The 15,877-nt window shown below is 36.1% G+C and overlaps 1 protein-coding gene across 1 annotated transcript in view; it reads right to left on the bottom strand.

The window, feature by feature from the left end:
* Nucleotides 1-15,877, bottom strand: part of FAF1 (Fas associated factor 1) — a 144,100-nt gene that overhangs the window by 87,871 nt on the left and 40,352 nt on the right. Inside the window, exon 7 of the mRNA XM_005482246.4 lies at nucleotides 10,316-10,421. Within this exon, the coding sequence (XP_005482303.1) occupies nucleotides 10,316-10,421 (106 nt within the window). The remainder of the gene's footprint in view (nucleotides 1-10,315; nucleotides 10,422-15,877) is intronic.

The following is a 15,877-nucleotide window of genomic DNA, read 5'->3' as shown; positions in this document are numbered from 1 at the left end:
AAAAATTCTGCCTTCTAACCAAACCTAAGCCTTTTTCTTTTTAACCTGATGTAGTAAGAAGTGATTCATGAACACATTCCTGGTTATTCACAAAGTTCTAGTTCCCTAAATATAATAACAACAAATAACATAATAAAGTAACAACAAAAAGCCTTGGGTCATTGCTCAACTCCCTTTCCAGGCAGCACCCACCCCAAAATTCTTTTCCTCATCTTTTCACAGGGCCTGCTCTGGATGGTGTTTTCTTGACACTGCTGGTTGTCCTTTACTACCTATTTCTTTTGTTTTTAAATAATTTTAACAGTCAAACAATACTTTATAACAGTAGCAACAGGAATCTCAGTGTGATTTTTTTCGGGGCAGTCACACACGTGTGATTTTGGGGTGAGAAACCAGCTGGTTTGGGTCACTCATGGTCTGAGGAGAAGCACATCAAGCAGAAACCACTGAAGCCAATGGTTTCATGCACACAAAAATGGCAACACTGGACATACATGTTGGGCCATGTGGGGTTTTTTGTTTGGTTGATTGTTTTCCTAGGGTGGACATCAAAACATTGTCTACTTGAGCTCAAAAGAAGCAGAAAAATTATCAATTTTTTTTTTTTTTAATACAAGCTCTGTTGATCTGGAGAAACAGAGGAGGGCACTGAACACAGAGCTTCTCCTTCTTCCTGTGTAGAGGAGCAAGTTCTGCAGAACTGGGAATTAGTCTTTGGCCAGAAGATTGATGATCTGATCAAAAATGTGCAAATTTCATAGGGGAAGACACTTTTGGTGTGCTCATGTCCTGTGAACATTGTCCTCAGAGTGTCCAAAATCAACTCTGCTGATCTGACATGCAGGTAACCCCAAACTTCACTCAAGCTGACAGATCTTGTGGCAGCTGCTCCTCTTCTGGCAGATCTGGTTTTCCTTTCCATTCTTTTTAAGCCCAGTTTGCCCTTATGGCTTTGTCTGGCTGTGTTTTAATTAGTTTGCCTCCACCATATCCAGAGGAGGTTGAGCTTGAGGAACATCTGTACCCTATTTTTATTTATTTCTATGTGACCCCAACAGTGGATGCAGTCTCAAATAATTTCTTGTGCCATGTCTACTGTGATGCTCCTCTAGTTGGAAACTGGGCAGTTTGATTTGTCTAAACATTAAATATGGATATTTACACTACAAGTTTGTATCATTTCTGCTGTCCACCATCATCCCCATGTAACTTCCACCATCACTGCTTTCAAAAGAAGGTAAGAGTAAGTTCACTTTGGTCTGCTAATCTAGGCAGGGAAAAATAAAAGTAGATTTGAGACTTGGTACAAACCCAAAAATTGTGATCAAACTATATAGTTAATAAATTGTTTGTCTAAATCTTTCATGTGTGATGAAAGATTATTATCATAATTCATTAGCAAATTACAGACTTTGTAATGCAGGCAGTCACAAATTTGGCTTTGTATCAATCAGTTGAGACCAGCTGGGTAGAAATTAACACAACTCTGGGATACATAAAATGAAGTGCTCTTTCATTTTCAATTCACTGGAAACTTTGAAGGAAAGAAATGGAAGCCCTTTCAAAAATGTCAATTTTCCCTGCTTTTTGTAAATAATTCCATTCCACTGTAGAGATACAGAGATACAAATAAACATATATGGGATGTATGTAACTGAACACCACAGAAACTGCTCAATCAAAATAAATTTATATTAAAAGCAGTGCACTTTAAAAAATCCTTTCATTTTTTCTGAGACAGTCATACACATTAGTGATCACCAGAATTATTAAACAAACACAAAAGCTAATAGCCAAGCTACTCATAAGATACAATATTGTCAAAATTCCTGCTCTGAGCTCTCCCAGTCTGCCAAATGACCTTGTACAAAAATGCTTGTTTTGATTATGTCTCCTTTGCCTAAGCTACAAGGCTGTGTATAGTGACAGCTGCATTTGGGAGCAACTTAAAACAAATTTTATCTTAGTGCCACCTAATCCAGAGCCTGGTACAAGCAGCATGGAAAAGTCAGTGTCAAAATTAAACAATGAAGGCTTTTCTAGGAACAGATGCTTTTTCCCTGCAGCTGTAAAAACCTTAAAACAATCCTATGCCCCACTGTCTGGTCACGCAACTACCACAAAGCAAGGCATAAATTTTGCCACTTATTGCAAATATTTGCTGAGAGCTGCTATAACCCTTTTTAAAAACAGTAACAGGGATTTCTTGTGGGTGATTATGAGGCCATTTTATCCTTTAAATGAGTGCAAGGCTCTCCAATTTATGCCCACGATTCCTGGTACAAAATCAGAAATATAACTTTTCAAATTCACATTTTACACAGATATAGGAACAGAACTGAAAACCCCTAAGGAACAGGTTTACTACAGAGACGGTGCCCGTGTCACTCAGATGTTATGGATGAGAAAAACATTATTAATTCACAGTTGGAACAGCAACTGAGTGCTTTCTTTGCATAGTAATTACAAAGCAATGTAGTGCAGCACCATCATTACAATGCAATCAAGATACTTTTGACCATTTTGGTGTTGTAAGTCCACAACCACTACTTTAAATATCCTTATCCCCACAACTATCCAAAAAATTACCTCCTTCTATTCAGTGAATGCAGAGATAAACTTCAAGCTGAAATAGCAGCTCTTAGGAAACAACTTCTGTAACTTAATGAATATAAGTAAATCCTCAGTTCCCAATTAAGTGAGCAATTTACAATGTCAAGCATGTAGTTACGCTCCATATGAACTGATGGGGATTTTAGATTAGCTTCTGTTGTGTATTTAAAAGTGATAGCACCAACATGATTTACATAAGTAAAATATTTTCAAATATTTTCTCACCAAGCAAGCACTCTAAAATTGTGAAGTGTTTCCTTTCTTACTCAAGTTAAAAAAAAAAATCAACTTTTCCCGAACAACAGTTCATTAGCACCTCACTATTTATAAGTATAATTGGGTTGTTTGATGAGAAAACATGAGAGAACACTGTGCCTACTATAATTTGCACAAATACAAATTTCATTGTTTGAAAACAAATCAGCAATTCAACGAATGTGTTTTTTTTAATATAAGTGTATATCATGCAATAATAGAAGTGATCATATTATAGTTAACACAGGATAGAAAGGTTAAACCGCGTTCTAAACCACTTTAATTTACAAGCTGTAAATTAATTTTTTTTAATTGCAAAAAAACATGCTAACTTGAATTTTTCATTTGTTATTCAACTAAATATAATTCACACAGATAACAGCACTGAGCTATTTAGCTACAGAGTGCTGCTTTCCCACTCTAAATAGCACAGGAGCTGGGGACAGAGCTGTTTAATATGTTCATAAAGCTGCTTAGGTTTTCTTGTCATTTCATGCTAACACCTTTTTAATAGCTAGCATTATGATAGAAGCCTTGCACAAAAATTCACCAACCCGAAAGTAAAACACAGCAAATATTCAAAATCAGAATAGCAAGCAAAGGTTTTAATTGCAGTTTTTTAAAAATTCAAGGTTTTAAATTAGGTCTTGATCCCCAAAATCCTTAGCATCCTTAAATTACATGAGCAAAGCCTTTCAATTCAACATGATTACTTCTAAAATAAGGACAACTCACATGACTGAGCATTTACAGAGCCAAACCCATAACCAAAATTATAACAATGACTCCTCATTATTTCCAAATTCAAATAAATTGATCCTTATCCTTTGAGAGTTTCTCTCCAACCCACCTTACACTTATGGATGGAGAGGAATAGAGATAGAGAAGGAAAGAAAAGAAGAAGAGATATAAACACACACACACTAAGCTGAGTGCTGACAAACTGAACGTTAACAGATGTGTGACTTCTAATTAGTTATAATAATCTGTGCTATTGGAACCTGCCTCGCCTTCCCTTGCAAATCAAACAGCCTCCTTTGGAGTTTAAAACTCTCTGGGTGCTTCTAAATTTATGCAAGGAAAAAAACCTTGCTTTCAGCAAATTTTAGATAAACTACAGTGATAACTTTATGAAAGGAAAATATTAAATTATAATTATCCTAAACAGACACAGTCTTGTGAAACTAACCCTACATTCATATGAAAATACAAAGCATTGACTATAATGAATTTGATTCATCCTTGGACACAAAGCTTTACCACAGTAAACTCAGTCAACTGTTGCTCTTGCTTTTATATTCATAGTACTTAAATAGCGCACTTTAAAACAAAAAAAACTCCAATTGGCTTTTCATACATCCACCCTCCCCAAAAATAACGCACTTGAAAAACCCAAATGATATGAAAAGGCTTCAAGGCCTCTTTTCTCCTTTTCACAGCACTTTTTTTTTATTTCTGTTTGCAGTAATCTGCCTTTCACTTTCTCATTGCTACAGAACAAACGAGGAGGCTCAGCACTTTGAAAAGGGGGCTCAATGTGTAATGGGTCCACTAGAATTAATTTAGTTGCACCAAATCCATTGAGCAGTGAGGTTTTTTTCTCTTCTCAAATCATTTTGAGTCGGATGCAGCCCCCAGCCTTTGTAATTCTAGTAAAGCACTTAAAGTGCACAGTAGGTGTTCATCAGGACCATCTGGTCAAAAGCAAAACAAGCTGCTGATTTTGCCTTTGAATAGAATGAAGCAAGTGTGAATTAGTCTCTTCAATTAGCACTATTACAACCTGTCAAGTGCATATTGTAAAACAGGATTATTACAGTATTGGTCACCAGTGCAATTATTTACTCTCTGCCTTTTCTTGCATATAAAAATGTCCATGTTTACTAGTTTTTAATAACTGAAGATCGTTTCTTTAATGATATGCACGTCCAAACCCACCAAAATCAAATTACAGGTTATGAAACATATTCTGTCAGGAATATATTATGTTTCATAATTAAGTGAGAAGTAGTGCCCTTTCTTTATCTCTTATTGCTGTTTCTGTTGCAGAAAAAGAAAAGTAGTTATCTATATTTTTCAATGGGATATCTTCGAAACAGATCTCTTCAGTCAGGCATTAAGATATTTTAAGTGCCTAATAAAGTTATCACCGTTGAACAGGTACCTAAAAGGTATTTCCTCTTTATTTCCCAAGGAACTTCATCTAATTCCCAACACATGACCACTTACAGAAAGTTTATCAGGATTTCTTTCAGGTTCTAAATTACATTTTACGTTCGGAATGTGCTGGTTTTCTATAATACAAAGGCAAAAAACAAATCGAGAAGTTGATTTAGCTTTTTAAAAATTTTTCTCTCCTCACTGAAAAAGTCAAAGCCTGGCTTGCCAGCACATCCTCATTTAACCACTGCAGAACACTGAGGCAATCACAGTCACATTTAAATTATGTATAGTGCTGTCACAACTTGCTATAAATTGGGTATAATTTTAAGATGACAGATTTCTTTAAAAAACAAACTAAATGTTCACATTTCACAACAACATCCAGGTCTTGAGTACAATGAGTATAGCAATGTATTTTAATAGTTTCTCTGATACTAGGAGCATTTGAACAATAGAACGTTTGTGCAACTCCTATTAAATCCAAAAAGTGCTAGGTACTGATTTTTACTACAACAGTAGATTTCAACAATTTTAAAGCAAGCACAAAATGTCAAAACACAAAACAACTGTTTCTGAAATTATTAATATATTTACCGTATTTGGGTATGTCTATTTCTGGTAAATGTGTTTTATTGTAATTATTTTGCTACAGCAATAAAAAGAGTAACTTTATTTATCCATGCATTTCATGTCTCCATGTCAGTGTCTGACATTCACTTTGAATGATCTCACTCAGCAACAACTGTCTTGAAAATATTTTGTTCAGACACAAAAAACAGATCTGAAAAAGGTACAAGACGTTCAGCCAGATTATTTTTCTGCCTGCTGCAGGTAATTTCTCAGCTTACCTATATTTATATATTACATTTATTTAGGCCTTTTAAATGAAGCTTCTGCCTGCATGTTTATAATGGTGATTTTGCATCTTGCTTAACATTCATCCACTCGCGAAGAAAGTTTAAAGAAATTCCTCACAAAGGATTTGATTAGGGTCTGTCAACAGAGAATTTACAGTTTATCTCAGCCCAGGCAGTTGTGTGCACAAATAGTTCCTCCTCCTGCCTGGAGGGCTATTGGATACATTGCTCTCCATATTCCACCTTAGCCAGTGAGTCTGTGGGGAGCAGAGAACAAATATATTACCTAGCACAGGTGACAGGGATGCTGAGCAGGCAGCCCTGCTTAAGTTATTGGCTAAAGGAAGGGAATAAAAATCAGAGGCAGTTATGCAGAGGCAGCCAGTATTTAAAAACCCATCTTCTCTGCATTGTTTGCACAGATTTTATGTTCTACCAAGAATTCTAGTGCCCAGCACTTGCTTTACATAGTATTCTCAACTAGAATTTCCAGCAGTTACAAAATAAGATCACCAATCTGTGAGGGGACTGAGCACTCTGCATATTTAACTCATCCACCCTTTAGCGGCCACAGCTTGTGTACGCTGGATATTTTTGCAATCCTGCACGCAGGAATCACAAAAAGGCTTCAAAATCTGTATTGTAAGAGTAAAATAGACAAATGTAAAGTCCTTGTTTTTAATGGAGCAATCCAGTTTGTTAAAAATATTTGATTTTTTTCTGTGTCACTGATTAAAACAAAAAGTGCAGAGCACATTATTGTGACAAGAACTCAAGCCCATTAAGTTTTTCAGAAATTAGTTCGTCTGCTCCAGGATCAGAGCACAAACTTGCTTTTAACACACTTTTAAATATTCCCTTTTTGAAGAAGGCTTTCCTTCATTTCTGTAAAATAATAAAACTCCAACTTGCAAAAATGAAAAATAGTGGAAATGTTTATTTCTATATGAGAACAAGTTGGTAAGTATAGACAGAAAAGAAATTATCTTTAATGTGGCAATGCCTTGTAATAATTTAGCACGGAGCTTCTCAAACCTGAAGTTAAAAAATCTCCAATTTCAAACAGCCTTTATAAATTATTGTAGCAAAATGAAGAATGAGTCTTGAGACAGAAAACTCCATTTAGTCTTGTATTAGGAGTTCAATTTGTCAAATTGTCTTTATACAACTATGTAATACACTGGAAATGTATTCATTAACAGCCTCCTAACTGGCATAAAACCTACCAATTTCCAATTTAAAATGCAGATCATGGAAAAAAGTAACCACGATATTTCCCAGAACAGTATCTGCCCAGAATTAATTTAATATTACAATTTTACGAGAACAAACTGATGTCAGAAACCTGTGACACAGATTAACTTGTAATTTAGACCATCATCTTATTATTAACTTTCCAAGGTAACTACTCCCGTGCCTAACTCGAAAAAAAAATTAAATTGAATATACAGAATTTTTGAGAAGTTCCATTTATTTTTTTTTATTTCATTTCCAAAGATTCTGTATAAGTTCATGATCACAAAACAATTTAACTTATATTTTTAAGATGAGAAAACAGATCTTAATAAGTAAAGAGTTAGCTATTTTGATAAAGAATGTTAAAAAATAAAACAAAGGCATTTTCAAGGATCTTCCAAAATCCAACTATTAAAGTAACATGCAATCAATTTTGGAAGCAGACTTGAGCACTACGGCATCAGGCTTCTCTCAGACAATTTTTTGTCACATGGTTTCCCCTTTAACATAATTTCTTTGAGAAAACAATTCACCCAAATATCATTTACTATTAAACATGCATCCTAAACAATAAAAAACCAGAGAACTGCAGAGATAGTAGTTTAGGAAAGCACAGTTGGGAGCTCACTGGGCTTTGCATTTAATGCACTGCAAAACATTTCTGCCTTCTGAAAGGGTGGTGGGGTTGAGTTTTTGGTGTGAGTCTGGGGGGTATTTGAGACCCTTGGGTAAAAAAAAATCTATTCCTTAAAATCCTCAGTACTAATAACAACAACACACTGCACCAGCAGCCCTTGAGAGACAGTTGCACCCAACTGTGGCAAGAAGTAGAACATTTCTAGAATCTTAAATACTTCTTTTAATAATTGATGTAGTCATTTTGAATCTTTCTGCATAGGATATGGCGTGTGAGTAGATTGCATTAACACTGCTTAAACATTTCAACTTGTCAGTATGGCCAAGTCGATTTCTGAAATATTTGCTGTATTTTCCCATCGAAACAGTAATAAAGGTAGAATAAATATATGCCACTGCTTTATAATCACTGAACATTAATGAATATTTTATGTCTTTTTAAATCTCCCTGTTTAATTTAAAAGGGTGAAATTAAGTCTCCTCCCTGCAATATGCCAATTATCTGTAAATCAAACAATAACTTGGCCATTATAGTCCTTTTTGTTAATATACCAGAAGCTAATTTGAAAACACTGAGCAGCATTTTTAGGTAATAATTGAATAGTCCTTCCTGCCCTCTTGTGGTTGGCAACTGCATCACTGAGCTTCTCCACCGTTACAAAAATACACCAGGAGGAAAGTAAACTATTAATTTGTTAAAGTGTGAACAAGAGAGTGAAGAGGAAAAAAAATCTAACAGTCCCTGGAGAGGACAGAGACAAAGGAGATGAGGAATGATCCCACCGATTCCTCCAAACCACAAGGACTGCCTAGATTTGTTACAATGATTACTCTATGCTAAAAGAAAAAAAAATTAAATTAAGAAGCCATTAGGGAGTTAACATTCAAAACAGTGCTTGTTTTCTATAATTAGACAAATGTTCAGCAAGCCTTTTACCTCAGTGAAATCCCCAGGGATTTCCAGGAGCCTTTGCACAGACAGACACGTTCACCTGTTCAGCATCAGCTGCACAAGGGCCAGGGAGTTCCTTTCATTTTAGCCCCTTCACAATTTTATACACTCTATTGGGTGTGACACTCAATACAAGAAAGGCAAAGAAAGGTTTTCTGTTCATGTTGAAATGGTGATACGGTTTTTATTTTGGTTGTTTCAGAGAAAAATAATAATTAACTTTTAAATTATGTTTATTTCATATGGCAACATGATGACCATAACCTGCCATTACCAACAACCAAGAAAACTTCAGTGCATGTAAAGGCAGCTTGGATCCCCCTGGCACTGCTTTCTGGTTCCTTTAAGCCAGGTAAGACCCACCAGCAGAGTAAATAATGCAGCATTGATAACAGACCAAACAGACAATATATATGTATGTGTTTTCTTTTAGAATCTCACCATTTTAAAATTAAAACCACATATTTGGATGATTTATTTCCATTAATGTTCAAATTCTTTATAGAGAGTCAAAGCTCAGCCCTTCAAAAGTCAAACTGATTCAAGTATGTGTATTTGTATCACCACAAAAAGCAAAACAGAACTTACTATAGAATGTCTAATCATAAGAAATAGAAAACAGGCTTTCAAATGAGGGAAAGATCAGAATCTTAAGAATAGCAGGATTCACAATGAAAACAGTGATCATTTTTCATTGCTGTATGAGATATCATTCCCATAGTTAACATTACAGAACTTAAATTAATTCTGTCTACCACATCAGCATGCAACAAGAAAAACTTCAATAAAATCTGTTCAACCCTAAAAGACTGAGAGAAGTGTCAGACCAATAACAGCAAACATACATTTAATTTGAAAAGCAAACATTTAATCTTAATATTTTGTAATGTGAATTCTGAAGATTCACATTTCTAGGTTGTTTGTCAAGTTTCCAGAAAGCAGTGGGTTATATGGAAAATAACATCCACAACATCTGGCATTAGATACACCATGCAGCACGACACAACAACCTTTGGGCTTGGAAAGGAGTTTTAAAAACATGCAAGGGACTGCTTATTGTGAATTCAGAGAGTCCAGAGTCACATCAGAGATATTTGTTCCTTTAGGACTTAATTCTGCTGAAGTTCTCTCCAATATCACCCCTTGCTGGCCGTTCCACAGAACGGCAGCAACGTCCATTGCACACAAAACCATTTGGCTGCCAGGCCAGTAAGAATTACAGCACCCCAACAGCAACCAGCACAGGGGCTGAGGGGCCCACAAAATGGAGATGGAGCTGGTTAAAGGAAAGGAAGACAGAGAGAGCTTCAAGGGGTTTCAAGTAAAATAAAATTTGAATAACTCAATAAACTGTTTGTGTATACACAGCTGTTTGTGTATTTTGCTACTACAATACAAAAAGAAACATCCTTTCTGTATAATTTAATAGAACACCTTTTTATAACTGAATTCTTTAATCAAATCTTGATGATCCAGTTGATGAAAATAAAAAAGACTAATAAAACACAGGCATATCCATCAGGACTATGCAAACCCCCTTTAAGAGAGCTGGCATTAGCTGTAATGAGCTACATTTATTCTTCAGCTGTGAAGCAGCACTCACCTCCTGAATGGTACTGCTTCCTGAGAAGTTGAGGTTGTACTCCCGCTGGACTTCTCGATGGGTGACAATCAGCATGAAGTTTTGATTTAATGACTCCTGCAGGGCCCTGAAATGGTTGAAAGAAAAACAGGAAAATCAGGGATAAGCATGTTATAGCTTGTTTTACAGTTAGATGCAGAAACCCCAGGGTACCCTAAACTCTGCATGGACAAGTCCAGGCACAACATTATCATCTCTCTTTTCACTCTTAAATGCAAGGAAGCATGCTGAGAATGACCAAAGGCCATTCCTGAACTCCTTCCTTAATAAGGTGACTGCAGCCTTTAAAGCTCATCTAATGTTAAATATTTTCAAAATGGAGAGAGTCCCATTATCTTCACAAACATCGGGTGTATTTAGCACTCCTAATGCCATTAATAATGGGCTTGTCAGCATATTGATGGCCTGACCAAATATCAAGCTATGATGCACATTAAGAACTGATGGCAAATAGAACAAGGCAAAGCATGCTCTTGCTTCTCAAGGGTTACCTGAAGCAGAAACCAAATGGAAATTCTTCTGCTTAGATTCATTTAAAGCACATAAACCCAGCTAATTAGAACTGGAAAAGTAACCGCAGCAAAATTTCTCATGTAGGTATAGCACATTTAGAAAATTTAGTTCTGCTCACATTGTTTTAAATGTACATTCACAGAGGGTTTTAATAAAAATAAAAACATAATTAAAAATTAAATTTAAAAAAAATCTTAAGATACGGTTTAAACAGGGCAACTATATCTTCATGTTGTTACAAACCTGGGGTTTTTTTCTGATTTTCCTAGTAGTAAAACATCTGGATATTAAGAAGGCATCCTGATTGCTTAATTAGATACAAAATTATGAAGCTATATATCTACTTTTCAAAGCAGAAGGCAGGACTTCTGTTACAAACACAGCAATTATGGCTGTGTGCAATCTTATACATGCTGCAAAACTGCAGCAACACTGCACCACACCTTGGGGTTCTAAACAATATTCATGCAGACTTGACTCGTTCAGTGGCATATGAAATTTAATTGTGCCCATTCAATTATTTTTTTCTTATCACATACACTTAAAAGAATGACAGACTGTGGTTTTTTCCTTCACATCTTCACTATACCATGACACTTCAACAAGCCATTCCTCTTAGCAGTAAAGGACAAATCCTGAATGCAGACCAGCACAGCTGTATCTCATGATACAAGAAGACAAGAAAGACTCCTCCATCATTTGAGACCTGATTTGTTAGTTTTAGCTCCTGCTGGAATTACTGATCTGCTGGTTTGCTGCTCAGATGGAAGGAACTCATACAATACTCACTGGATGCTTTAGCAAGAGATAAACAATCTGCTTGAACATTTCAGGGATATTTAGCTTACAAAAATATCTTCACTGGGAAACCTAATTTGGCTCCAGTCACATCTCAATAATCACATACTACCAAACAAAATCATGAAGTGCTATTTCTTGTCATTTATGGTTTTCCAATATGGAAAATAAATACAACTCATTGCCAGTGCTAAGTATGATCATGTCCATGAGAGACACTACAAATATAACTGGAGTCATCAAAACATGCAGTTTTCTGTACTTTCACAAGATTTTCAACAAAAGGCCTAACAATTCTTTAAATACCTAACAGTCCCTCAAAAGAGGGGAAAAAAATAAAAGGAGGAGTCCTGAAAAGTTGTATGCCTATTTTCAAAGATAATTCTAATTTGATTGTTATTAAGTTTTGCATCCCCATAACCATATTTTCTATCAGCAAATGTTCAGTAGCAACTAAAATATCCTGCTGTGCTTTTTCAGATTCTGATTTTTTATTTGTTTTCAGCGAATACTGGAGGCAAATGACATATTTAATTGCTCTGAAAACATTAATTACTGCATATGTGAATGGCTCTGGATTCCATACAGACTCACACAAGGTTCTGTTATAGCTAATTTTGACTCTATCTGAAAATCTGTAGATGCTAACCGATAATATGACTCATGTTTTCATTCTGTAATTGATGTAAACATAGAATAAACAGGCCAGTCTGATCAAACCCTCAGTCTCTCCAGTTATGCATGATCCCCACACTTCAGTACAACTCAAATTACAGCTTGCTAAGAAAAATCACCCACTCATAGGAAAAGTTTTCCACTTGTGAGAGCAGGAAGTATTTTGGAAAGGAAAAAATAATCTTCAAACAAATTTAAATGAAGCGCCTAAAAATTAAAAGCTTTAATTTTTCAACTAACAAATTTGACACCTCTACTTTTGGGATTTCTAAGCAACACAAGCTGAATGTTGTTAACAAGCAAATTCTCAGCACATATTCATTGACAAACAGAGTGAAAAAAGAGGCTGAAAATTAAGCTGGCTAAAAAAAAAAAGAAAATAAAAAAAATGAGGAGAAACTAGGTTTGAAAGTGTTAGCAAATGCAGTGCTTGGTTAATTGTTCACTTTTTCTTCAGAAAAATAACAAACTGAGGAATATTACTTCTGCTTACACAGAAATGCACTGGTCAACTGCTCCAGTTCTTGGAGCTCCTACATCAAAATCCCACATGGCCTGACAGCTGTAAAGCTTGGACAGCGACCACTAGAAAAAGGGAGGAGGAATTGATGGCACAATTGATGGCACAATTGATGGCACACCTGATGCCAGCACTGCCCACCCTCTGTGTGGGATGGGGTTGATGTGAACACACAGCCAGAGATCTCTGTCCCTCCCACAATCATTTCCTCCAGCAAAGGGGGATGCAGATTACCCCAAATTACTTGGGCCAAAATACATCCTGCCCAAAAATTGTATTTCAGCCATTAAGGCAATGATGAATTTTACAAGGTGAAAGTATTTAAAGGAAACTTCTCACTGGCAGTAAGATGAAGCTTATTTCTATTTCTCTTTAGGTCCACATAAGCATATTGAGAAGACAATACAAGACACATCACTAAAACTTTTGCCTCATTATCTGCAGCTGTTGGATTTTCCTACAAATGTTACAGTTCACTACAATTTTCCAAATAAAATAGCTATATTAAAAGGGCAAAAAAAATCAGGGCCAAACTGTAGGTCCCATTAAAGACAAGACAGATTTTTTCCTTCTTTTTCTTTGTTGCTAAGAGAATACAATTAATGTGAGGATTAATTAGAGGGAAAAGAAAACTAAATTCTGGAAAGAGGACTAAAGTAGGCCACTATCATCAGAACATTTTTTCCCTGTTGCAAACCCCAGCTTTGAAAAGCATTTGCTGATAGGTGATGTACACCATTACAATCATTTTACCTCAGCTGAATGATTCTGCACTCACTGTGCAGCACAAGAGGCAAAGGAATCTGCATTTTTGGGCACCAATCCTCCAAACTGATGTACTCTGACTACACCCAAAAAAGAAGTTCAAGAATAGACAAAAGAAAACAGATCAGAGCACAATCATTGCTCTGACCAGGTCTAGCAAGAGACTTGGATATAAAAAACAGATTGGTCCTATCTGCTGTTAAGTGATGGCATTAATGCTCTGATTTTTTACATGATACTTTAGTTTTCAGCAGCATTTTTCTTTGAAATTTTAGTAATTTTTAGAACTTGATACCATAAGCAAATCCTTCATCAATTATATGTAAATGCTCCTTTTCATTCCAGTTTTTATGAAATACACTCAGTATTTCCCACTATGCAATATCTTTCTCAGTCACACAGAGATTTCCCCCAAAACCTCTGATTTTTATATAAACAGGTATGACACAAGGTAATTAACATTTCCATTTTAAACTTACAGATTTATATAAGCTCATGTCAACAGAAGTCCAAATTTACTGTAATTACAGATTATTTACATTAAAACAAAATAAGAAATCAGTATGTAAATGTAATGTTTGTTGTAGCTAATGCAGCAGGAGGTGGTAGATTAGGTTCAAACAGCAATCAGTTAGCAAATCTGGCTAACATGTAAATGAGCAGAAGCCCTTTTGTTTACATTCTATTGCATTTTAAACTTCAGGATTTTTAAACTGTCTCATGAACAGATGGGAAAATAAAACATTAATCTTACCATTCTTATGGAAGCTTTCAAAGTAACTAAAGCAAGGCACTGCTCCTGTCCAGCTAAACAGACAGGACTAATAATTGGAGTTGCAGGTTACATCGTTCTTAATTAACACTCTGCTACAGTTGATAACGTACAGCAAGACACCACATCAGCACCACTGCTCTGCAATCATCCAAAGCAGAGGCATTCAGCAATATATGGACCTATTGCTTGAAAAAAGGCATCTGTGGCTTTTTTCTTTTCCACACAGATGATTACACTTGTTAAACAAGTTACAACCACTTAGCAAAATTGCATTATTCCTTATAATATCCATGGTATGCACCTGGGGTTTTTAAGCTTTTCAACTTTCCAGTGATTCATCAAGTATAATAAAGTATCTTTGATTTTCAGCTATATAGCAAAAAAGTATAATATACATTATATCCATTATAATGACAACAGCAACAAAAAATGATAAAAAATATCTCCCAGAACACACAGAATAGAAAGGAAAGATGATCTGGATGCTCCAGTTCCATGGCCAGACTCCCAAGCTCACACTTTTCACGCTTCCCTCTTGCATCCTCCTAAAGCCATTTCCCCAACAGAGAATTGTCAGCCTTCAGGAAGCATCCAAGGCAACAAAGGGAAGGAATTGCTGAGGAAGGGATTAATCTAATCTGACAAAGCTGGTGCAAGGGATCTACCCCATGGATGCTGAATGATGGACTTTCTTTGGCATCTTTCCTTTCAGGATTGCTTTCCAAGGGAAACCATGTTCTTCTCCACCCACCTGGTAACTTCTGCTCCCACCTGGTAACTTTTGGACATAGTCACTGGTTTTAAGGAGGTCTCAGTGTGTTAGAAAGGTCTCAAATACCAGGTGTAAATCAACAGCCAGGAGGAAGGGGACCCAAATTACCACCCAGCTCAATAAAAGGCTGCATTAAAAGTGCAGTATTTTATACTCATCCAGGTGACCCCTGGCCAGTGATCTCAGAACTACCCACAGGACATGACTTCTCCTTTCCTTTGATACTACCTGACTGTGAGCTGGAGAACAGATGCAGGGCAGGCTGATACTCTGTGCAAGGGGAAAAATATTACACAAATGCTGCAAAATACACAACTGGAGGCAGCATCAGAGGTAGGTGAGATGATGGAAAGCATGGAAGGAAAGGCTGATTTACTGCAGCGGCTGGGATGAGGCAGGAATTCACCAGAAATCAGATTTCATTATGTCCACAGCTCACAGAACACATGGTTATTGTTCTGGATATCGTGCATGGATAAGTATGGCTTTGCCAGCTGAAATTGTGGTAGCAGGGTGGAATAATACAGGTGGTATTCGACATTTAAATTTAATCTTTCCACCTCAATTTACTAGCATGCAGTAGTAATTCACTGGGTTTCTATTACCTATAAAAGCTTTAGGTAGGCCACTGATGAACAAAGATACCTCAGGAGATTTTTGTTTGTTTAAAAGGCAGGATCACTTTGCCATTACATTTAGATGCTG

Source organism: Zonotrichia albicollis, chromosome 8, assembly GCF_047830755.1.
Source record: "Zonotrichia albicollis isolate bZonAlb1 chromosome 8, bZonAlb1.hap1, whole genome shotgun sequence".
In the NCBI taxonomy this organism is placed as follows: Eukaryota; Metazoa; Chordata; class Aves; order Passeriformes; family Passerellidae; genus Zonotrichia; species Zonotrichia albicollis.
This window is presented reverse-complemented; position numbering and strand designations above follow the sequence as displayed.